Raw genomic sequence first — 22,803 nt, 5'->3', positions numbered from 1 at the left:
ACATTCACAGGCTGAGGTTCAATTATATCCCTATTTGCAATGCTTGTTTCTCTTCCCTTAACTTCGAGTTGCATTTTGGAATCTGGAAAAACTCATTTTTTTCTGTATGAAGTAAACAGAAGGCCTCTGACAGCTTCGCTGACTTTTCCCTCCCCGTTCTGTTTAGCTCTGTTCAACTATGAGCTGGTTTTTGTGCAGCCTGTCTAGACTCTTCCTCTGAAGGACCCCGTTTCTTAACACAATTTAAACATGTGCTGGCGTTTCATGGCACCCTAAGCCAACCTACCTGCTGCCTTCACAGTTCCCTGGGCCGTGGTTTCACCTGGTGTCTCATGCCAGAGCTACTTTCAACAGAGCCTTCACAGCTCAGTAAACCAGCAGGGGGAAAAAACAACCAACCAAACCTGACAAAAGCAAATCGTTTCCTGTTACTTAATGCAAGGCCAAAAATGATCAAAATATACAAGGAAAGAGCAGCAGTGCACTGGCAGGCAGCAGCTGCATGGCCTTCGTCAGCCTGCATGAGAAAACACTCTGAGCAGCTTGTTCTCACCTTTGTTTATTTATGATGTCTGCCTTTCTGGTAGCAGTTATTTACATCAGATGGGTGGGAGAGAGATTCACGCCCTAAGGCCCTGTTAGCTTTTTTTTTCCCCCTTCTTTTTTTTTTTTTTTTTTTAGAGCTAATTATCTGACATCAAATTTCAAAAGGAACCTAAGGTTTGATCATTTTCATTGATCAGAAGTTAATCATCAGTGTGAATGAATCCATATGTTTTCTTCTGAAGTCTTACAAAATTCAAAGCTCTGCTGCTGAGCCTCCTCTCACTTCAGCCATGCTTTGTCATAGTCTGACGACAAGGTGATTTAACCATCCTAGTCTGCGCCCAGAGGAGGATGTCCCAGTGGAAAGCTGCAGAAATGAAGACTTTTGAGCGAGCCCGGACAGAGCCTCAAAGTCTGATTAGGATTCTGTTCATTGAGGGCATGAGTGGTGTTTGCAACACCCATTTGAAATTCCAGTAAGAGGTGAGATTCAGAAGGTCGTATCATAGATCTCCGCTTGTGCTTTCCAGTAAGCACTGCGGTCTAGTTCAGGCATCAGAGGGATGTTGCTAAGGGTAAGGCAGTCCTGCAGGTTGAGATCTGATGTTACAGAAGCTGATTTTGCAGCTGTCGGACCGGACGAGTGTTGCTTCTCTTCTACCCCAGCCCCAATCCTTTATCTCCAAACTCCTTCCTCACTCCCTTGTGTTGGATCTAGTGACTACATGGTGCTGGGCTGCATTGGTTCAACTAACCCCGTGAAGAGTTCTGTCAAATGAGTGAGGCCAGCAGGCTAGGCAGGTGCCACGAGCCAGAGAGGGGACGCATCTCCTCTTCACAATGCAACTGAATGCATGGTCGGCCTGGCTTTTGTTCAGGTAGGAAGCAGGAGATTCTTTCCCAGGCATTTTAATGTGGTCACTGACTGTATTTGCACACAATATAAATGTATATCATAGAATCATAGAATGGTAAGGGTTGGAAAGGACCTTAAAGATAATCTAGTTCCAACCCCCTGCCATGAGCAGGGACACCTTCCACCGGACCAGGTTGCTCAGAGCTCCATCCAACCTGGCCTTGAACACTGCCAGGGAGGGGGCATCCACACCTTCTCTGGGCAACCTGTTCCAGTGTTTCACGACCCTCATGGTGAAGAATTTCTTCCTAATATCTAATCTAAATCTGCCCTCTTTTAGTTTCAAGCCGTTCCCCCTTGTCCTATCACTACATACCCTTGTCAAAAGTCCCTCTCCATCCTCCCTGTAGGCCCCCTTCAGGTACTGGAAGGCTGCTGTGAGGTCTCCCTGGAGCCTTCTCTTCTCCAGGCTGAACAGCCCCAACTCTCTTAGCCTGTCCTCGTAGGAGAGGTGCTCCAGCTCTCTGATCATCTTCGTGGCCCTCCTCTGGACCCGCTCCAACACATCCATGTCCTTCTTATGTTGGGGGCTCCAGAGCTGGACGCGGTACTCCAGGTAGGGTCTCATGAGAGCAGAGTAAAGGGGCAGAATCACCTCCCTCGCCCTGCTGGCCACGCTGCTCTTGATGCAGCCCAGGATACAGCTGGCTTTCTGGGCTGCAAGCGCACATTGCCGGCTCATGTTGAGCTTCTCATCCACCAGTACCCCCAAGTCCTTCTCCTCAGGGCTGCTCTCGAGCCACTCTCTGCCCAACCTGTTCTTATGCAAGGAGAAAGACGAGTTACATGCAACTGTTTTGGGACGCTCATGTTTTCTTGAGGTGCTTTTGTAAGTCATCTCCCAGTGCTGCAAGCCCTCCACTATCAGAAATAATACTTGATCAGGTAATGTGCCTTAGGGTGCGCTCTTCAAAACAGAATGACCCACGGAATTGATGGGTTTTAACCTCCTACCCCATCCCCTTGAAAATGCCCACAACAAAAATTGTCTCTTCTAAGCAGTTCTGCATCTAAATGTCAATATTTGAGGAACTTGCTTTTTTCTGCCACTGTGATCTTTTTGCTAATACAAATATTTACAACTGTCAACAACATACCCAGGCATCTTATATTAATGATCAGTTTCAGATATCAAGATATGCCTTGTCTTAGAAGTAATGACCTGGAAAACAAGTTAATCTACATCAGATATGAGGTGTTTATCTATCCACCCAAGCACATCTCTGGTTCTGCTGCTTGTGTAAACTGCTGTAAGTAGGCATGCTGTGACTGATTATACTTCCTCTCTGTTTCTAGGAGACTATTTCATCAGACAGTTACTGTAAACCAAGTGCTAAAAATTTTTTTTTTTTTTTAATTTAAGCACCATGGCATGCTGAAGTGCACACACCACAATGGGCTCAAATCCATTGGCCTCCAGGAAAGCCTCTTCTAGTTGCTCAATTCACCAGTAAACGTCCTAAATAATGCTCTAATTCAGAATATGCAAACAAAAACAAGGGAAGGAGGCGTTTCTTTTTTCTTCCTTATCTCGTTGTCTTTTCTCCTTTCGACAGGCGCGAACAGTCTCACCTGAGCCTCATACGAGTACAGGTTGCTGCTATGCCCATGAGTGGGAAAAGACAACCTGCAGAGTTTAGTGGGGGCAAACCCCTGCTGTAATACATTTGTATTAAATACTAAACAAATACAAATATTTCCTTTGGCCTTGATATTAACTGCTAACTGATATGTCCTGCGATTAAAACCAACACTTCCCTGTGCTATAAGATCAAAATGCAAAGCATAACAGAACCGACTTTCCAATTAGAATGCAAAAACTAGCTAAAGCACAAAGCAAATCTCCTCACTGGTGCGACATAACTTCCTTAACTCCCTTTTCACTTCACAAATGGACCTCAGCGCAGCTCAGAGAACGTTTTTCCCCGAGGAGAGGGCTGATCGTTAAGCCCTCGCTTCACATGACTCAGGCGTTTGCTGGTTGTGCAACGGCCTGGGGATCCCCTGGAGTCAGCAGCAGAGCCTTTCGCCCTGCTGGCACAGAGCTACTGGATTCCCAGGCTAGCCTGAACATCGGGCTCAGCGAAGAGCTGGCGAGAAGTCAGGCTGCTCAAGGTGCTGGCCTGGAAAACCCATGCCCGTGTGCCAGCCTGACCAGGGGCCTCATCAGGCTCCAGCTGCCAGCGTCGACAGAATACCAAGTCTGCAGGGTGACGAGCAAACTCCAGCATTTCTGACACCCCCGAGGCCGTCGCAGGGTCAGGCTCTGCCGGCAGCCACGGGTGCTCATGTCTCCTGGCGGAGTGAAGCCCCTTCTACCCAGCATCTCCGTCTGAGCGCAGGCACCACTGCAGCCCAACTGCCATGATGCCAGCTGGCTGTGCAGCTGTTCGCCCACGCTTTTCCTCCCCGTTGCTTTCCTGGCTCCTCTTTCCCAGTTTTGGACTCTTTTCTCCTTTGCTTTCCCTCAGCTTTTTCAACAGGAAGCATCAGAAATGGATCCTGCAGCAGCCGGAGGAGCATAATCACAGCTGGGAGAGCAGAGCAGATACGGGTGCTAAAGAATGTCTGACAGGGACGAGGTCTGTCGCACGGGGGACCGAGACTTGGGTGCTTGTGTCAAGGGACCATAGGCAGAGAGTAAACAGATGCTTAGCTCTGTAGCACCACCCCAAATCACCTCTTTCCATGCATTTGTGAGTAGACAAAATACTTGTTCGCTCTCTCGTTGTTTTGGTTTGGCCTGGATAAATGCCAAGTGCCCACCAAAACCGCTCTATCTCTCCCCTCCTCAGCTGGACAGGGGAGAGGAAATGTGATGAAAGGCTCGAGGGTCGAGACAAGGACAGGGAGAGACCACTCACCAATTACTGTCACAGACAAGACAGACTGAACTTGGGGAGAAAAGGGAGTTTAATTCATCACCAATCAAATCAGAAGAGGATAGTGAGAAATAAATCCAGATCTTACAACACCTTCCCCCCACCCTTCCCTTCTTCCCAGGCTCAGCTTCACTCCCCTTTCTCTCCCTCCTCCCCCCAAGCGGCGCAGGGGGACCAGGAATGGGGGTTACAGTCAGTTCATCACACGCTGTCTCTGCCACTCCTTCCTCCTCAAGGGGAGGGCTCCTGACACTCTGCCTCTGCTCCAGCGTCAGGTAACTCTCATGGGAGACAGTTCTCCATGAACTGCCCCAGTGTGTGTCCTTCCCACGGGCTGCAGCTCTTCACGACATGCCCCAGCATGGGTCCCTTCCACAGGGTGCAGTCCTTCAGGAACAGGCTGCTCCAGCATGGGTCCCTCACGGGGTCACAAGCCCTGCCAGCAAACCTGCTCCGGCGTGGGCTCCTCTCTCAACGGGTCCGCAAGTCCTGGCAGGAGCCTGCTCCAGCATGGGCTCCCCACGGGGTCACAGCTCCTTCAGGCATCCACCTGCTCCAGCGTGAGGTCCCTTCCATGGGCTACAGGTGGATATCTGCTCCACCATGGACCTCCATGGGCTGCAGGGGGACAGCCTGCCTCACCATGGTCTTCATCATGGGCTGCAGGGAAGAACTCTCTGCTCTGGCGTCTCGAGTACCTCCTCCCCCTCCTTCTTCACAAACTTTGGTGTCTGCAGAGTTGTTTCTCTCACATCACCTCACTCCTCTCTCTTGACCGCCGTTTCACTGCAGGATTTTTTTCCCCTTCTTAGATATGTTATCACAGAGGTGCTACAACCATCACTGATGGGCTTGGCCTTGGCCAGCACTGGTGTTGCGTTAAAAGGCATAACGGAGTCTGAGAAGCAGCAAAAGCAGAGCCCTCCCGTTGAGTCACGAGGTTCAGAGTAGACCCCCTTGTGTTCTAAACTCCGTCTCAGAGTAGAGTCTAGGTGCAGATGGATCTGCTCCTATTCCCAGACTTGGTCAACAGTTTATGTCTAAAGGGTTAAGTGTGTGGCCACTTACCAGATTCAACTGGCCTGTCAGAGCCCCTCCAAGGACTTTCACTGAAGCAGTTTCGCAAAGTTGAAACAATAGTTAATTTATTCAAGTGACAGGTATCACAGATTTAGAATTGCCGTTGATAAATGCACTGTCTACAAAAGTTGAGCTCAAAGGTAATGGTTTAGCGCTTTGGCTAACAATGTGTTCCCAGGGATACGTCTGACCAAGTCAGAGGCACGACTCTTACCAAGAAGGCATCCCTTCTTGGGGGTGAAAGAAAGGTTCAGGCCTGTCAACCCGTCTGTCAGGTAAAGTTCTCGCTTGGCTCTTCATCCCAAAGAGAGTTTTCAAGTGCCAATTTTATATATTTGAAAATGTTTTTGCGAGGTGGGACTAAGTCAATTATTGTGTATCGATTGGCTCTTGGCATGGAACGTCGTGTCGTCAGAAGCAGGACTCAGCAGTGTGACACGCCTTCAGAGTGGGCATCTCGGTATGCGCTTTCAGGGGCCATCTGTTCTTTATCCAAAGCAAACTCTGGCTGTGCGGCCTCTGCTGTGCCCCACAGATCACTGGGTTTACAGTGATGGGCCAACCCCCCTCACTGCTGTCTGATAAGATAAGCGCAAGTTAATTGCTCCCTTTGTTAACTCTTCGGCTTTTGGCACCTGAGTCCAAGCATGTCTTTTGTCTTGCATTGACAAGTCCAGCAAGGCCAGGGATCACAGCCGGCTCCGTCTTAGAGCCAGCTGGCATTGGCACTAACAGACATGGGGGAAGCTTCTCGCACCTTCTCACAGAAGCCACCCCTATAGCCCCCCGCTACCAAAACCTCACCACACAAGCCTATAACACTCATGCAGAAAGGAGGGGTGATATACAAGGAATGTCTGAACGCAAACATGCAATCTAATCTTTATCTCCAATATCAAGATATTGGATTTTAATCTCCTGATTTGTTTTTAACGCTTGAACTTGGTAATATTTGACGGTGCCACCTCTGCCTCTGCAGATTGGGAATATGAGCATGGGAAGACAAAGACCTTGATGTCTTCATCCATTTGCGATGCAATGACGTTTCCCATTACAAACCCCTTGCGAACAGAAGCGGGCTGCAGACGGCTCAGTCTGTCAGGTGCAGGGGACCAGAACATTTTAGTTATTGAAAGTCCCACGGGGAGTGGAACTTTCAAGAGAACCAAAATGTCTTGCTGAATTGGAGATGCCCCTTTACATGCCTAAATACCCTTCCATCTACCACCAAAAGAACCCAGTTTGCAGGTAAGGGTCCAGATCATTCCAGCTTTCTCCCACAAGTTAGCAGAGCTACCACAGCAAATTTTGCAGGGGGAGTTTACAAAATGTGTCTGAACAGAATGGTACAGTTTTCGTGTAAGGTTTTTTTTTTCATGTTAGACCAGTATCAAACAACTCAATTACATTTCTCTTCCAGGAAGAGCCATGCACCATGAGTTGGAAGTAAAGAGGTCAGAGTTTGAAGAGTTAGCTTTTGTCAAAGTGAGTCTTTGTTTAAGGCTTGCTGAAGTATAGTTTGAATAGGAGTGGGCTTTCTTGTGTGTGTTTACTTTTGTTTCCTGTTCTCAGTACATTTGTGTTGTTTCTTGTACATTAATGACGTATCTTGCAAGTGTCTGCAAGTTCATGCTACTCGAACCATCAGCAGAGTAAATACCATAGATGAATTCCAGTGCCTGTTAAAAATTTTTGGTCATTTACAAATTGGCAGGGAGGCGGGGATTCTTCTTTTTTTCTGTTTTTTGGTTTCTTAATTGAGTTGGCCATGGTTCCATTTTGTTCTTTACATGAGATGCCTAGAAGAGAGGTAACGGAAGAACACAAGGAAGGTGGTTGATTTCCCTCTTAGACCACTGTGGTCCCAAAATTGTTCACCTGCCGATCATCAACCTGATGTATGAGGTGTCCCCGAGTCTTACAAGGCATGCATTTCACCTCCATCTATGTGTTATTTTTGGAGAAATTCCTTCTCTTTTGTGGACTGAATTTTTTTTCAAGATTCTGTGCCAGAAATTTGGCTGCAGGAAAGTGATTGCCTTGCTGCTGATCAGCTGTGTTCTTATGGGTAAGTTGGTTTCAGTTTTACAAGGGTGAACCCAACCATCCGCAAATAGTAACTGGCAAGGCTGTGATTTTAGAGTAGAAAACAGTTTGCGTTCATGAAACATGCCCCAAACGAGTTACTATGTCAATCTGTTGCAGTTATGTGCCATAATGAATTTTCTTTTATTCTATACAAGACTTCTCAGTGATTTTAAGAGCCTGTAACTTGCAGTGATAAATGGAGCTATTTCTTCTCTGAAATTTATTTCCTTCTACCTTCACTTGCTACCTTTGACTTTCTCATGTGGATAGCTTTTAGTGAGGGAAAGAGACCAGCAAGAAAAAATAATTTATCCCTTGCTTTCTGATTTGACATGAACATAATGTTTCGCTCCCTAAGCTCAAAGAAAAGAAAGCAATACACATCATTATGTCTGAACTCCTGTGGGTTCTGCAGATTTCCTGGGTGGATTAATATTTTTTTCTTTTGCAGCTGATTGCTAGGATCAGATGTTGCATTGACTCCAGTTCTCTCTCCTCCCCATCTTCATTAAATCACTATTTATTCTCGGTTCACTCCTCTCTCTCTTCAGCTCTCCTTAAGCTACCAGTTTTAAGAAGTCATCCCTCATCCACTGATGGTGAAAACCATGCATTTCATTAACCTTTCTTCATGAAGACACAACTTCCCACCTAACAGCTTACTGGACTGTAAGAGAGTAATTTTTGGCACTCAAGGGCTCAAGGTAAGAGAGAGATCAGCTAGAGCAAAACCAGAAGCCTGCAGAAGTTTCCTGTCTGGTTTGGCAAAGGGAAAACACGTGTGATTGGTTATGGGATTTCTCTAACAATTACAGTAAATATGTGTCTTTCAGTGCAAGGGTAGAGGGAAACCCCGCTTCAGAATTCGTGTTTTGTGTTGCTCTTTAATATAACTAAGTTTCCTCTGTGAATCAAAGCCTCATTAATGTGTGAATTGGAGATGCCACCAAAATTAACATGCCTTCTGGACGTGCCATTTTGCTGTTTAAGTTCCACAGTTAGAAATTGCCAGCGGCCTCCCCAGCTACCTGCCTGGCTACCTGCCACCGGCAGCACTCCACTAGCCACGCTCGCAGCGCACGACCGAGATTCCTCCACTGGCTTCAGATGTCGTGATTAAAGGATCTGTGACTCAGCATGGGCTCGGCGCCAGGGAAATCCCGAGGCAAAGCCTGTGGAGCAGGGGGGTTTCAGTAGAACAGCACTGCTTGACTGAGTTGACTCACTGTTCCCAGAAGGGTTCAAAAAGAGGTCAGACGTGTTACGTGCGGAGAAAACAAGCTCAACCTATAATTGAGTGGCTTTAATCTCTACTATCCTGTTCTAGCCTGTTTTATTTTCAAAACCAACCAACCAACCAACCAACCAACCAGCTGGCTTCTCAGCATCAGCTTTTTCCCCCCTCCTTTGTTGATACCCCTTTCTAGCTGTTACCGTTTGTGTCGACGTTAGCAGGCTTTGACTGGGATTCTGGCCTGTTTTATTACTGCACCTCCTTGCAAAAGGAGGATCTTCGCCCTAAAAGCTTGCAGTTGGTAAGAGCAGGTCATACAGTGGCTAAGAGAAAGGAAGGAATCTCTCTTTTGACTGAGGAAGAGCTGAACCACGGCGAAATTAAGTGATTCATCTAAGCTTACTCGGAAACCGAAGCTGCCCAGCCCTTACCTCGTGCTCTGCACGCACGATGCTCTTGCTGTACCTGCCTGCCTTCCTTTTGCTGGAAATCGGATGGCAATGGCGTAAACATCGCTCAGGGAGCCTTCAGCCGTTAATTCATGAGTTAATTAATGTTAACTAAAGACGTTTTAAGTACCCCCACTCTGCATGGTTTCCTCTGCTGGCAGTCCCGCCGGTCATAGTTCTGCTGACTTCCCAGTCTTGTACTAATAAAATCTATTTTCTCTCTGAAGGGTTTAAGAGAGAGTATTTTGACTTTGTTTGGGAAACAGGATCACAGAATGGTCAGGGTTGGAAGGGACCTCTGTGGGTCATCTAGTCCAACCCCCCTGCCGAAGCAGGGTCACCTACAGCAGGCTGCACAGGACCTTGTCCAGGTGGGTCTTGAATATGTCCAGAGAAGGAGACTCCACAACCTCCCTGGGCAGCCTGTTCCAGTGCTCCGTCACCCTCAGAGGGAAGAAGTTCTTCCTTATGTTCAGACAGAACTTCCTATGCTTCAATTTGTGCCCGTTGCCCCTTGTCCTGTTGCTGGGCACCACTGAACAGAGCCTGGCCCCATCCTCCTGACACCCACCCTTGAGATATTTATAAGCATTTATAAGGTCCCCTCTCAGTCTTTGTTTCTCCAGGCTGAACAAGCCCAGCTCCCTCAGCCTCTCCTCGTAGGAGAGATGTTCCAGTCCCCTCATCATCCTCGCAGCCCTCCGCTGGACTCTCTCCAGTAGCTCCTCATCTTTCTGGCACTGGGGAGCCCAGAGCTGGACGCAGCGCTCCAGGCGTATGGCAACACTCCTCGGCTGCTTCTGCGCTGCAGCAGCGTCGAAGCTCTGAAAAACAAGGGACCCGCGCCGAGGGAGTTTGCTCAGGAACAACCGCTCTATTAGACCCGCAGTAATTCGGGAGGCATGAGGCCCCCCCGGCACCACCCCCGGTTCTTCTCCCGCCCCGGGCACAGCCGTGCGGCCGGGCTCCGTCGCGGGCCGGCGCCAGCCGCAGCCGCCGGAGGTCGGGGAACCGTGACCGCTTCACCGCACAACCTCCTCACACCGACCGCACGCCGTGCACGGCCCCACGGCCTCCGAGGCCCGGCGGCGCCTCCGCACCGCGCCCAGCCCCGCCCGCAGCCCCACCCCCCCCGCCCCGCCGCGGGCGGGGCCGGGCGGGCTCTGCCCCCCGTGGGCGGCGGGGGCGGAGCGGGGCCCGGACGCGGCGCTCCGCGCCAGCAGCCGCAGCCGGGGCCGGTCCGCGGGCGTGAGGCGGCCCCGCCAGGCCTGCCCGCCGCCGGCCCCGCTCCTCAGGGGACCGGCGAGCAGGCTCTGGCGGCGAGCGGGGCCGGGCGGCGGGGCGCTGCCGGCCGGGCCATGCCGTGTCGGGCGCCTCTCCCCTCCCTCCTCCTCCTCCTCCTCTTCCTCCTCCTCGGCTGGCTGCGGGCCGCGGGCGCAGGTGGGTGCGGCGGGCTCCCGGCGCGGGAGGCGGCGGCGGCCGCCGGCGGGGCGAGGGCCTGGGCCGGGTGGTGTGGGGGGAGGGCGGGGGTGGGGAGAGCGGGGCTGGCGCGGCTGCGCCCGGCCCGTGCCTGGCCGGCTGACGGGGGGCGGGCCCGGCTTTCCTCCGCCGGCCCCGCGGTTCCCCGAGCCGGCCGCGTCCGTGGGAAAAATCCATCCAGAAACTTCTTTTTTTTTCCCTGCCGTTTAGCGAGATGCGGGGTGCTGCGGGGCTGCCGCGGGGGAAGGGCCCGGCAGCCAGCCGGGAGCGGGGGCTGCGGAGCCGGCGGCTGGGCCCAGCCGAGCTGTGACCTGCGGCTTCGCGCTCGGCTGTGCGAGAGCTTGGGGCTGTGGGCTGAGGAGCAGGGTGGTCTCTGCGTCGGGGGAAAACCCCTTGAGCCTTGCGGGTGCTGTGGAAGAGGGTGTTCGGCAAGACCACCTTCCAGACGGGGAGAAAGCACCGGGCGTTTCTGCCTTTCTCCGGCGGAGGGGGTTTGGGTTGTTCCAGGCCGCTTGCGTTCGTGGGTGCTTTTTTTGCCCGAAGTGTGCGTTTTGTTACTTTGGGTCGTACAGACGTGATGATGATCGTCCCCGAGTTCGGCGTGCGATTTCAGAAAGTTAAGTGACTTCTCTTGTCAGGTTGAGATCTTGTGGTGGTTTTGCCCCGGGACAGATACGCAACCAGAATAGGGACGCGTTCCTTCGGTGCGCCACGGAAGCAGCTCCTCAGCGCAGCAGCAAGTGCCTCGTGGTGCACAGGACCTGGGTGTTCCCCTACAGAGCCACAGATCTGAGATTTTTTTTCAGTGTTTTTGAAGCTGGTAGGGGAAATTATCTGTTTCTGAACACTAATGTAAGGCAAAATGATCAGTGTGCGGTCTTGATTGAGGAGAAGGTGAACCAGCTGCCCTTGTCTTTCACTGTTTTTTCGTTTTTGCCAAGAGGGAGAGAAGAAAAAAAAAATGAGAGTGCTTGTGTTTCGTTCTGACAGCTGTCTTGAATTTTGTAAAGTGAGTTTGGATCGGATGTCTGAGTGCGCGGATTGCTGATGGTGTGAGATACCTTGCCACATGCCAGACCAGTAGTGAGAGTGCGAGAAAGAATCTGCGTGACTGAAAAGTGAAAACTTTGCTTGAATGAAGAAAACGTTGCTTAGTGGCCTTTAAGTACACGAGAGATTATTAGTTTAGGTGTCATTTTTAACTGTAAGAAATCTCAAACAAGTTTGCAGTGCCGAATGATCCATTTGTAGCCTAAGGCAATGTGTGTTTACTTAAGAGCCCTACTCAAAAGTTGAGGCCAAGGAAACTAGTAAAATACCTAGTTAAAGCCTGGAGAGCTTGACTAGTTAGTTTGTATTTTGAACTTTGGCTTTAATGCAACTTTATGAAGATTTGTGTCATCTCTTTCCTGTACTTGGAGGATTTTAAGAGCCTGGCATGATGTCTCTCCTTAAAGATAGCGCTGTCAGTGTGCTGTATAGTGCTGTGTAACAAAATCAGATGTAGAAATCAAAAATAAACAACTTTTTAATCCGCATTAAAGTTTTTATCCCCATATTCCTAAAGAAGGCTGGGGCCAGAATTTAGCTGAAGTGCTTGATCTTCTGATCCGTTTTATGTAAAAGTAAACAAACCACATCTTAGGAGACTATTGTCTTAAGAACAAAAAAATGGAAATACTGTCATGTGGGATATCATGTCGTGTCATGGTTGTCTCTGAGCTTAGGACCTGTCGACGCAGTATGGTTAATGGTGTGGGGGGATCACTACACGGATAAACACAAGTGAGGGGTAAAGGGAAAACCTTTCTCCCTCTGAGGACAGACAGGCACTGAAGCCATTGCCCAGCCAGGCTGTGAGGGCTCCGTCTTTGGAGGTTCCAGAACCTGCCCGGAGAAATCCCTGAGCAGCCTGGTCTGCCCCTGCTCAAGGCAGGGGCTTGGACTGGAGACCTCCTGAGGGCCCTTCCCTCCTGCGTGGGTGCAGCACTGTGGTTAGAAGTGCAAGGCTTTTCTGGTTTTAAAGGCATTTTGATACCTGCGTTTTCCTGTCTTCTTCCCCTCAGCCTGCTTACAGTAATCTTAGTCTCTCTCTTTTGGCTGTCTCCATTCCTTGCTGGTCGTCTTCCTGTCCTTTGCGTTTCTTGGTCCTCCAACCTGCTCTTTTGCCCTGTTTGCCAGCTAACATCTCCCTCCAGCTGCTCCCCCAGCTAGCTTCTCCTCTGGCTTTCTTTGCTTCGCCGGCCCCCATTTCCCCAGCCCTGGTTCTCTGCCTCTTGCTCGGCTGCCAGCCCTTCCTTTCTCCCTTCCTCCCTCCGCTCGTTTTTTCCTACGCTTCCACCCCCAGCTCGGTGCCTGGCCCTTGGCCATGCTCCAGTCCTGATGGATGGCTTCCTCGTCCGCCCTGCTTGGACCAGCACGGACGTGGTTCTTCTCCCCTGCCAGGGACACGGCTCTTCGCTCTCCGTTTCGTGTTGCGCGCCTCCTGACTCCAGCTGCTTGCAGTCTTTGTTCACCCCCAGGAGTTTGTAAGGTGGCTGAATTTGGGTGGACGTTCCTGCTAGCAAGAAGGCATGCCTGCAGCAGAGGCTTGCGAGTGGAACGGTGCTCTATGTGCTTGGGGATGTTTAAGTAGGAGGAGGCTTTTTTTTTCGCCCTCTATTTCCTGGAAACTTTTAGTAAGGTGACCTTGGTGTTTTGAAACAAGTTAGTGGGATGCAGGGAGTCAGGAAAAACGTGTCCTGAGTTGTTAACGTGGTAAAGTGCGAGATGCCAACACCTGGAATAGGTGAGCTTCAGTAATGAATGAAGGGTGGCTGTGGACCTTAATTTATAGCTTCATGGAGCAGCTGGGTGTTGTTTTGTGCTGGACTCTGTGTTTTCAGTGTTACGTTCTGTGTAGAATAATTAAAAGCGGTAAGTTGCAGTTCGGTGCTTTGTGGATAGCAGGGGCTGAAGTGTACTGCTACTTGCGGAACTAGGAGGAGGAATGGTTTTGCCAGCAAAACAGTGAAAATCTAGTGTATGGTGATGGAGTTTGGAGACTGAAAGTTAGTTACCGTGTACTTGAATGTTTCAATAATTATTTTTGTTCCTCTTCTTACTTTAGAATCTTCTCCCCATTTACCAGCACCAAAGGATGTGATGGTTTATTCCTATAACTTTCGTAGTTTGCTGAGGTGGTCTCCTGTTAAAGTGGATGGAGGCTTGGTGTTATATACAGTCTGTTTTAAAACGTAAGTAAATAGTTCTAAAAACAACCAAACTGCTTTTGTTCCAATCCAGTAATACAATTGGTTTAAAAAAAAAAAAAAAAGAATAAGCATAGAAATATGAAAGGATGAGTTGTCTGTTACAGATGCTTTTATGGATATCTGAGAGCAGCTTCTGAAGACTGCCAGTCTCTTAGCCTGTGATACATCCACTAAACCAAGAAAAGATTGAAGGCCTGAGGAGCACCCAGAGGTGTTACGTAGTTTCCTGTATAATTTTAGCATTACCAAATCCTCCCGTGTTAATTTAAATTTTTCCCGGATACTGAGGAGATGCAGGTGCTGAAAGGGCTGTGGAATAAACCCACGTCCAAGTGGTAGTTTTGTGACATCTTTTTTTGTTACAAAAATTGTCAAGGTGGTGAGGGACCGCGTTTCAGGTAGTTGCGCTGCTGTGCTGGTGCTTTATTTGTCCTTTGTTTTGCATTGCAGAGGCGCCTTTAACCAGTGGGATGAGCTGAACTGCACCCGCATCGCCCAGACCGAGTGCAGCTTTCCCTGGTCGCTGAAGGAGCGGCGCTGGACTGTTGTTCTGCGCGTCAGGGCTGAGCTGGGGCAAGTGACTTCTGACTGGGTGGAGACAGATCCATTTGTGGCAGAGAGAAACAGTAAGTGATGCTTATGATTTCAGTCTCTCCCTCTTACAGGAGATTTCTTTAAAAAAAAAAATGTTTGTTGTCTGTTCTAGGCTTTTTTGATGCTAGCATTTACAAAAGCCAAGTGCGAGAATTGTAGGTGTTCGGTTGACAAAGACTGCAAGGCCTCAGTGTGCCCCTAGGAATTTGATGCTGCTTAGTTCCTCTGTAGTGGGGTTATCAGTGTGTTCTTTCAACAGGTATCGAAAGAGAAACAGAGGAGATTTCTTGGATGGTTAAGCCTTATAAGCACTACAACGTGTATTTTGTTAGAGAGTTTTCCGTTTTTTCTATTTCCCCACTTAGCACTGCCACATGCAGGCACACACCCCCTTGATTTGTGTAGGCTGAGTAGAAACTACCTGTTTCTATTGAACAGATCCCTTGTCTAATAAATATAAAGTCCTGACTACAGTGTAGAAGGGTTAAGCGCACATGTTAAATCCTGTTAAATTCATGAGCAAGCATATTGTTCTTTATAAAATATGCTCTTTGTCTTGCTGTGCTTGGCTTCAGGATTAGAAGGAAGTAAATACTGAGTTTAAAAATACCTCTGAAATGATAATGAAGCAGATGAATGTGTTAATAACTCTTCAGTTCAAGTTCTCCCATGCCTGGTGAGGAGCGGTGGTGGCCCTTGCTGCAAAGAGTATGGTACTTTCCCTGGTGACTTCAGTTCTAAATCTTGGATTTTCTCAAGTAGTAAAGAGTGTGGGGATGAGGAATTGCCTGAATCCCGAGTTGAAGATTACAGCTGACATACCCCTGGCTTGTGGTGCAGAGTTGTTTGGGAGTGGGAACCCTTGGGGGTTAGGAAAGCACTGGGCTAATAGGAACACAAGACAAAGGAGAGGCTTCGTGTGGAAGGGGTGTTTGCGTATCTGTTACTTGGGGGAAAAAGAAGAACATTGTGTGATCGTTCTTGTGTGACCGCCCTCAAGATCAGTTCCTAGACACCAAGACCATGGGCTACTCAGTCAGGCTCTTCTCTTCCTGTAATGTTTGGGTCAGTCCCACTGGACAGGGGAGCTTTGGGATTTTGTGAGGACACACAACAAAGTGTTTGCAGTTTTGCAGCAACAGGAAGTAGAAAGAAACTGAAATTCTTCTACCAGTATAAAGATCATGGGGGCTGATTTTCTCTGAAGTAAGAGTGGGCAGAGCAGGTTCTGCTGCGTTTTTTGGGGTACAATAAGCAATGATTCCATGCCAGGATTGCTTTTTACTGTTTATAGTTACCTGTCTTTAGTATGCCAGCAGCTGTAATATTTGCATGAGTGGGGTTTTTTGAGATCCTGGAGTACTTTACAAATGCTGATAAGCTTAACTGGTGAAAGAAGTCAAGATACGCAGGATAAATGACTAATGACCATATATGACCTGTGATCACACAAGCCTCATGTGTTAAGACTGACAGTACTTTATATAATATTTGTGATTTAGATCTTGGAGTACTTCACAAAAGGAAGTCGTCGTCTTTACCCTATGGGACAGGTGGAGACATCAGAGCAAGGAGGGGGAAACAAGTTCCTCTTCCCATCTGTTGACCCGAACGGTGTGGTTTTTAGAGAACATGGAGTATGTGGCAGGCTAGATGAAGGAAAAAAAAAAATTGTATCACCAGTAACTGCAGATGAATTCAGATACATTCAAATGAATACTGAATTTCCACAGAAAGTTAACAGGAAACTTTTTTTTTAATCATGTAATTCACTTATACTTTCACGTCTCTTTCCTTAGATTTGTAATGAAGTAGGTAACCTCAATGCATTAAGTAGACGAGAAAATGTTGTATTCCCTTTCTTGAGAAAAAGCTGTTGATATTTAGCATGTTTGCTGAGAGTATCTAAGTAAACCTGGAGACAGTATGATAAGCTGTTCTGCATCCCAGAGGTTCACTGCTCTTTCTGTGTCTATTTGCAGCTACTATAGGGCCCCCTGAAGTGAACAGCGTGATTGTAAGCTCCGACTCACTTCTCATTGGTGTCACACCCCCTTTTGCATCTGAAGCAGGTGACTCTCTCCAGTATCGTGTGTCCTACTGGGAGAACGCAACAAGTACTGCTAAAAAAGTAAGAATTCTCTCCAGTTTGTTTTGTTGACAGTGCCTTTGTGACTATGAGATATGAGGCAGTGTCTCTTGGCAAAACAGCAGAAATGGAGGAAGAAAACTGTCGTTTTTTCCTCTAATTGTGAAAGTCACCATTTGAAAAAAAAGTTAATTTGGTCTTGACACAGGTGTTGCAGTATTATGAAACTTTCAAAACCATCTTTTTTTCCTCCTTAGGAAATGAAGGTTAAATCACATTGCGGGTCGAGGGAGAGAATCCGCAAAGTGTCAAGGGTGGCTTTAAAAAGGCATTTAGATTCCAAAGTTTGCTTAGGCAATTTGGAGGACTCTGAAATATTCTTCCTCCTTTCCTGTGCTGGGCTGGTTTGTGCTGGCAGCTTCAGTAACAGGCTGCTTGGGCCTGATGTCGCCTGTTCCTAGGGCAGAGAAAGGCAGAGTTATTAGAAACAGGCATGAGGTGTCCCTGTTCATGCTGAGGCTGAGAGGTGTTGGTCTCGTCCTGTGCTAACGCTGCTGTCTGGGGCCCAGCGAGTTGTGTTCTTGACAGGCCAGTGTTGCAGGGGAAGGATGAAGTTACACTTCAAAAAAAAAAAAAAAAAAAAAAATGCTTTGGTTTCAAAGACCTTGCTAAATCTGAAACACCTCCACTTCCTTCCTCTCTTGCACCAATGTGTATTTTTTCTGACACACATAAAATACCTTCATGATTGAGATTCAGAGGAGAAGTCACTCTTGTGTGCTGCTGCAGGCTTCACCGCTGCTGGTATCCAAGCCCCTTATGGGTTAAAAATTCCCAAAAGACTGTGGAGGTTTTGCACTGCCCATCGGCTGCTCTCCTCTGCAGCAGAAGGAGCTGAGGTGGTGGTGGAAGCCCCTCAGTGAACGATGCTTCCACCCGTTTTTCCCTTCCCCTTCCTATATTGCGCTCCCTGCCTGAGCTGTTACAGGAGCTGCATCAAAGCGTCCAGCAGCGTATCGTGGGTAAAATAAGACCTTGCCTCAGTTTCCGTGCCTCTGCGGTTTGTGCCCTTATAGATGGTTTTAAATGGTCAGGCTTAATTTTGTTTAAAAATAATGAAATTTCAAATGCATTCAGGTGGGACAGTGGGAATATGTTTTGCTGCTTCTCTTGTTTGGGAAAGCTGAATTATGAAAAATAAAAATGCTTTTTGAATTATAAACTTAAATATGGGGAGGGGATTTGTGTTGAAGACAGGTCTGGTTTTTACAGTAACACTTTTTTTTTTTTTAAGCAGGAGACAAAGACGAGCAATACACTATTCAAAATCAGAAATCTAAAGGAATTGACACTTTACTGTTTTAGTATTCAAGTAGAATTGATGACATATTCACATCTCCAGTTACTTGGACTGCAGAGTGTCCCAGAGTGTTACAGAACTGCAATCAGTGGTATAAACCAAATTTTGTTATTTCTTTGTATATAGTGGGGTGGGTGTAGAAGATGAGTCTTAGTTTGTGTAACTGACCACTTACCCGTATTTGTCAGGGGTGCTAAGAGAGCACCACTGATGGTAGTTCACAGTTGTCATTAATGGCAAAATAATAAGGAATTTTTTAGTGAGTAATTGAGGGTCTGCGTTGTACTCTTCCCCTTGTCCTTTTCCTTCATAAACACTGCTGTGGGTATTGCTTTCTAGAAATATGCAAAGAAAGAATATACAAATACTGGGTCTTCAGAGGCAGTCACTGATGAAGGAGACAGTGTTGCTCTTGCAAATCCTCTCCCTCCGCCACTGCCTCTTGCAGGACAGGAATGTCCCTCTCCTCTTTGCCTGGCTTCCGCCTCTGACAGTTTGAGCTCCGTGTTTTTTCACGAGATAAGAGAGGGGGAGGGGAGGAGAGGGCACGTGCCAGATAACGTGTTTGTCCCTCTCTTGAGTCCCTCCCTGTGACCGCCAGCACGCAGGCACCGCTGAGCTGTAGCGTGCGTTGAACACGCTGGGAGGCGTGCGGGTGAAGTGAAGCCTGCTTGCGCGGTTCCTGATGCCCCGCCGGAGCTGACCTCCCGGGCCGCGTTGACCGAGCGCTTGGTCACCAGCCCCCGAGCTGTGGTGCTCCTTTGGGAAGAGAAGCCCCTGGCTCTTGCTGACAGCCCGAGGGTGGAAGGACAGACTGCGTTCCCCACTTGCCTGCCAGTAGGGGTTCCTGCAGTTCTGCCTTTGCCCTGCAGAAGCTCGCCTTGGGCCGTGTGATTAAGGGGAAGAAGCTTGTGGGGGCTGGTGACTTCCACATGGAATCAAAAAACAAGCTACTTCTGAACACGGGTGTTTAGAGCGCATCTCTAGTAGGGTTGTGGTCTTAGCCTTGGAAATTATATTTTGATTGCCAAGTATGGTAAATCAGCTTGCTGTGTATTGTTTTACATTTGCTAATGTATAAATATGAACCTACCATATGTATATTGTGGGTTTTTTTTCTTTTTCAGAGGCAACCAGAGCTGGATATATTATACTAATATTTGTGTTGGTCTTACTTTTTGTAAATCTGGTAACAGTTGGTTTGTTTCTTCTGTGGAGACACCACAAAACACTTAAATATTGGTCTCAGCCACCTTTAGGAATCCCATTACACTTTGAAGAGGTATGTGTAGACATTTGATATTTCTCTCCCCTACTTCCCACCCCTTGTGAAAGACAGTGGCGATCTTGGAGTGAATACGAACAAAGCTAGTTGTTGCGTAATGGAAATAGATATAAATAATTGTTGACTTAGTGTAAACTGTTACTGTTCTCATATATGATCTCCCACTTCATTCCTCTTACACTCAACTGAATTAGTTTTTTCTGTGCACTAAGGTACAAACGCTGCTACCATCCTATGAAACCGGAGCAAGATTCTCTGTTCCTTGACTACCCCCTTGCCCACCCCTTTCTTTGCTTAGTTCAGTTGTCAGGCCCAGAGCGGTTGTTCATGTGAAGCGAAAAGCTTGTGTGTGCTGCAGAAGGTGTGCTTGGGACCTAGGTGTCTGAGTCGAAATCAGAGGTGGAGAAGCGAACACTGATCGTTTTAAGAGCAAGGACTGGCTTGAAAACCAAGGACTGCCTAGGGGAATGTTCCTGGGCTTTTTCTTTTTGTCCTGTAGTTTTAGCAGTACTGGGATGAGTCATCCTTGGACTTTTTTCTCCTTGCAGCTCATACATTTCTGTACTAAGCGATATTGTTTCAGTCCTGTTGTTCTTCCTCTTTTTAGTATTCAAACAGGAAGTAGTCTTTAAGCAAAGTTCTTGATTTAAAAGTTCTTGTTCAGCATAAATTCTGTGTTTTTAAAAGCTTATGTTTGTTTGCAGCTCTTTGAGGTGTATTTCTTTGTGTATATCAGAGTAGTCCACCGTACTCTGGTAGTTCTGCGATTGTGGAGCTGTTTTTCCAGATTTTTATAGAAGTATGGGTGAATGAACCCAGACTTTCTGCAGAGTCCTGAGTAAATAATTTTCTCTGTACATGCTACCTCAGCTACCATTTAATGGGGGCTCAGTGGAGACAGCTGTATCGCGTATCAGGCAAAGTGTATCTCACGTAGGAATAAAGATCCTTGTACAGGGTACTAAATTTGTGCAGCATTTCAGGCAAAGGACTTGCAAGAATAGAGTCTATTGTCATGTGTTCCAGAGTAATTGTATTAATCTGTAAAACATGCAGCAAAGGTAGACACTTGAACAACGATGAGCCTGGTTTTGGGCAAAATGCTGATAAGAAATGAAGGAAGATCAGTAAATATGCAGAATTCTTAAACTCTGAAAGGCATCAAGCGGCCTGGGGCTTCTCTTAAAACACGTGAGTACAGAATACCGATCACTTTAAGGCAGTTTGGTATGTACTCTTTTGGATTTTCAGAAAAATCATGCACTTCCTTCTTTTACAGAAGGATCTGAGCTTTCAGCGTCTGAGTTACAGGGAGCAGTTCTACTGCAGAAACGCCTTCATGTAGCAAAGCCAAGCTGAGGTTCATTTATGTCTTGAATTTGCTAACGTGGATGTATTGTAGGTTCCCATATGAAACATTTGCTTTTAGTACACCTGAAAAAATGATCCTGTTGCCCATTAGCCTTGTTATGATTACAGAGAAAGTGGTGCCTTAATTGAAACTGAGGTTAATTTTGTTCCACAACAAATGTGACTTGAGCTGTGATCCTACCTCAGCCGGATGATGGCATCTCCTACAGTACAGACAAGCTTTTGAGTATAACTACAAGCTACGTCAAGTCTTTTAACAACGTGAAGGCGTCTGTGTTCCAGGCATTTATTTATTTGAAATATTTTTTTTAAATCAGGGAAAAAGTGTTCATTGGCATTGTTGTTGTTGTTGTTCAGTGCATGAAGTGGTAGATGGCTCCAGTTCCCGGTGAAACATAAGCTCACCTTAGCGATAAGAGTATATGGGGATGGCAGGAGGAACAGAAAGCTTTGTCTCTGGCTTACGTTTTTTTTCTAATGCTCCTTTCTTTCATTATGCATTCAGTGTAAAGCTGATGACTTAATTTTGGAGGAAAGGGGGGGCAGAGGGGAAGTCAAAGCAAAAAGTAACTGCAAGAGAGAAATGCCACTAGAGTTTTCTGGTAAAAAAAGATGCAGATCTGACTTGCCTGACACTGAACCAGCCAGCACCTTGCATCTCGTTTGCTCCATCGGCACTTCACACAAGCTGGCAGTTGCTAGATTCCTGCAGAGGGAAGAGATCTCCCCAGCGCTGCAGTGACTGTTTTCTTTGGTAGTTTGTTCTTAACCAGTAGCAATATGCTTGAACTGACATGAAAAGAATATTGCCCAAAATATATTAAAAAGTAGGAAATGCAGGCTGCTTTAACTCACTTAAAGGGATGTTTGCATTTTTTTTTTTTCTCCCCCCACAGAAATAAGGTAGCTTTGAAGGTATTTTTAACTTGCTCCTTGTTCAGGGAAATGCAGACTAGCATATACATTTAGCAACTCTTGCTGTGAATTGCAGTCTGAAGGAACTTGCCTGTAGGTGGTGGTGCCTGCTCAGTCGGTCTAGTTTCTGACACATCTGTTGTGTGGATGGGTACCTAAACTGTTGTTTCCTTTCTCCAGTACTTGCGAGACCCCAGCATGCCTGTTCTAGAGGCGTTAGACAACTACGCCGAGGCCGACCCCCCCGATTCTGTATCTGTTGTATTTTGTGAAGAAGGAAGCCAAGCCTGTGGCAGTGGTTTGGATGGTCACGCTCGCTCACCCAGCGTCTCCAGTGAAAGCGAAGTAACTTAGGTGGCAGCCCTGGGAGAGTGCCTGGACCAAGTCTTTGCAGAAGCTCCTGCCCGAGCGTGGTGCCGTGTGGCTGCTGGCAGGACAGACGGTGAGCTCTGGACACAATGCGGCCACCGACAAACCCCGAGTGAGAGGTTGCTTCCCAAGAACAGCGTGGACGCTGAGCCTTTGTTTAAACAGCTTCTGCTGTGCTGCAGCAGCTACAGTGTTCTGCCAGAGTCTTAACCAGTGGACTGTGAAAGGGAAATGAACACTAAATTGCCTTAAGACAGACAGATGGTTAGAAAATGGTTATATTAACGTCATCGTATTTCCCACCCCCAATTGAAATAAAGCTTTGAGATATAATGGCACTTTATAGTAGGATGCAGTACAGCTTGGAATTTTTCAGAGTGAATAATTGCACCATGAATTACTTCTACAGTGGCTTTTGGTTTGTTGCCTTATTTGTGACGTCTGTGTTAGCACTCAGTGTGTATTATATCCACCCTGGTATGCTTTTCTGAATCATTTTAAGTACACGCAGTCTTCTGTGGCAGCTTCTTTTCTCCCTAGAAAAACGGCAGTCGAAAAAGGAATTGTGTAGTCTTTTACTCTCCTCAGCATGAACCTGTGCAAAGAACTGCTCCAGTAAAGGGCTTCTGGTATCTGCCTCCTAACACACACATGAGAAGCATTAATCATCTGCTCCTGTACCGAGACAGTCCTTCTTCACAATTTTGCTCAGAATTTATGTAACATGTATCAGTGATTATCAGACACTAAAAACTCTCAGATTAGTCCTGCAAATGAAAAGTTGACTGCGGGTTGTGAGTCCCTTAAAGCACAAGACTACGAATTAAGCCTCACATCACAATCCTGTGGGGTCTGGAAGGTGTCCAATAAAGCACCAAGAACAAATGAACCA

General features: G+C 47.4%; 1 protein-coding gene across 3 annotated transcripts; it reads left to right on the top strand.

Annotated features, from left to right (window-relative positions):
- The first annotated feature begins 10,434 nt into the window (after positions 1-10,434).
- IFNGR2 (interferon gamma receptor 2) lies at positions 10,435-22,800 on the top strand. 3 transcript variants are annotated; one of them, XM_075432593.1, is made up of 7 exons: positions 10,435-10,635; positions 13,784-13,910; positions 14,379-14,554; positions 16,505-16,653; positions 17,906-18,062; positions 19,099-19,253; positions 21,723-22,800. In XM_075432593.1, the coding sequence occupies exons 1-7, from the start codon at positions 10,554-10,556 to the stop codon at positions 21,894-21,896; spliced, it is 1,020 nt and encodes a 339-aa protein (XP_075288708.1). In that variant the 5' UTR covers positions 10,435-10,553; the 3' UTR covers positions 21,897-22,800. The 3 variants fall into 3 exon arrangements, with proteins under 3 accessions (XP_075288708.1, XP_075288715.1, XP_075288725.1); XM_075432600.1 differs by having other exon boundaries at positions 10,436-10,635; positions 17,909-18,062; XM_075432610.1 differs by lacking the exon at positions 10,435-10,635 and adding an exon at positions 11,316-11,494.
- The last annotated feature ends 3 nt before the right edge of the window (positions 22,801-22,803 follow it).

The sequence above is a fragment of the Opisthocomus hoazin genome, chromosome 1, assembly GCF_030867145.1.
Source record: "Opisthocomus hoazin isolate bOpiHoa1 chromosome 1, bOpiHoa1.hap1, whole genome shotgun sequence".
Lineage (NCBI taxonomy): Eukaryota > Metazoa > Chordata > Aves > Opisthocomiformes > Opisthocomidae > Opisthocomus > Opisthocomus hoazin.
This window is presented reverse-complemented; position numbering and strand designations above follow the sequence as displayed.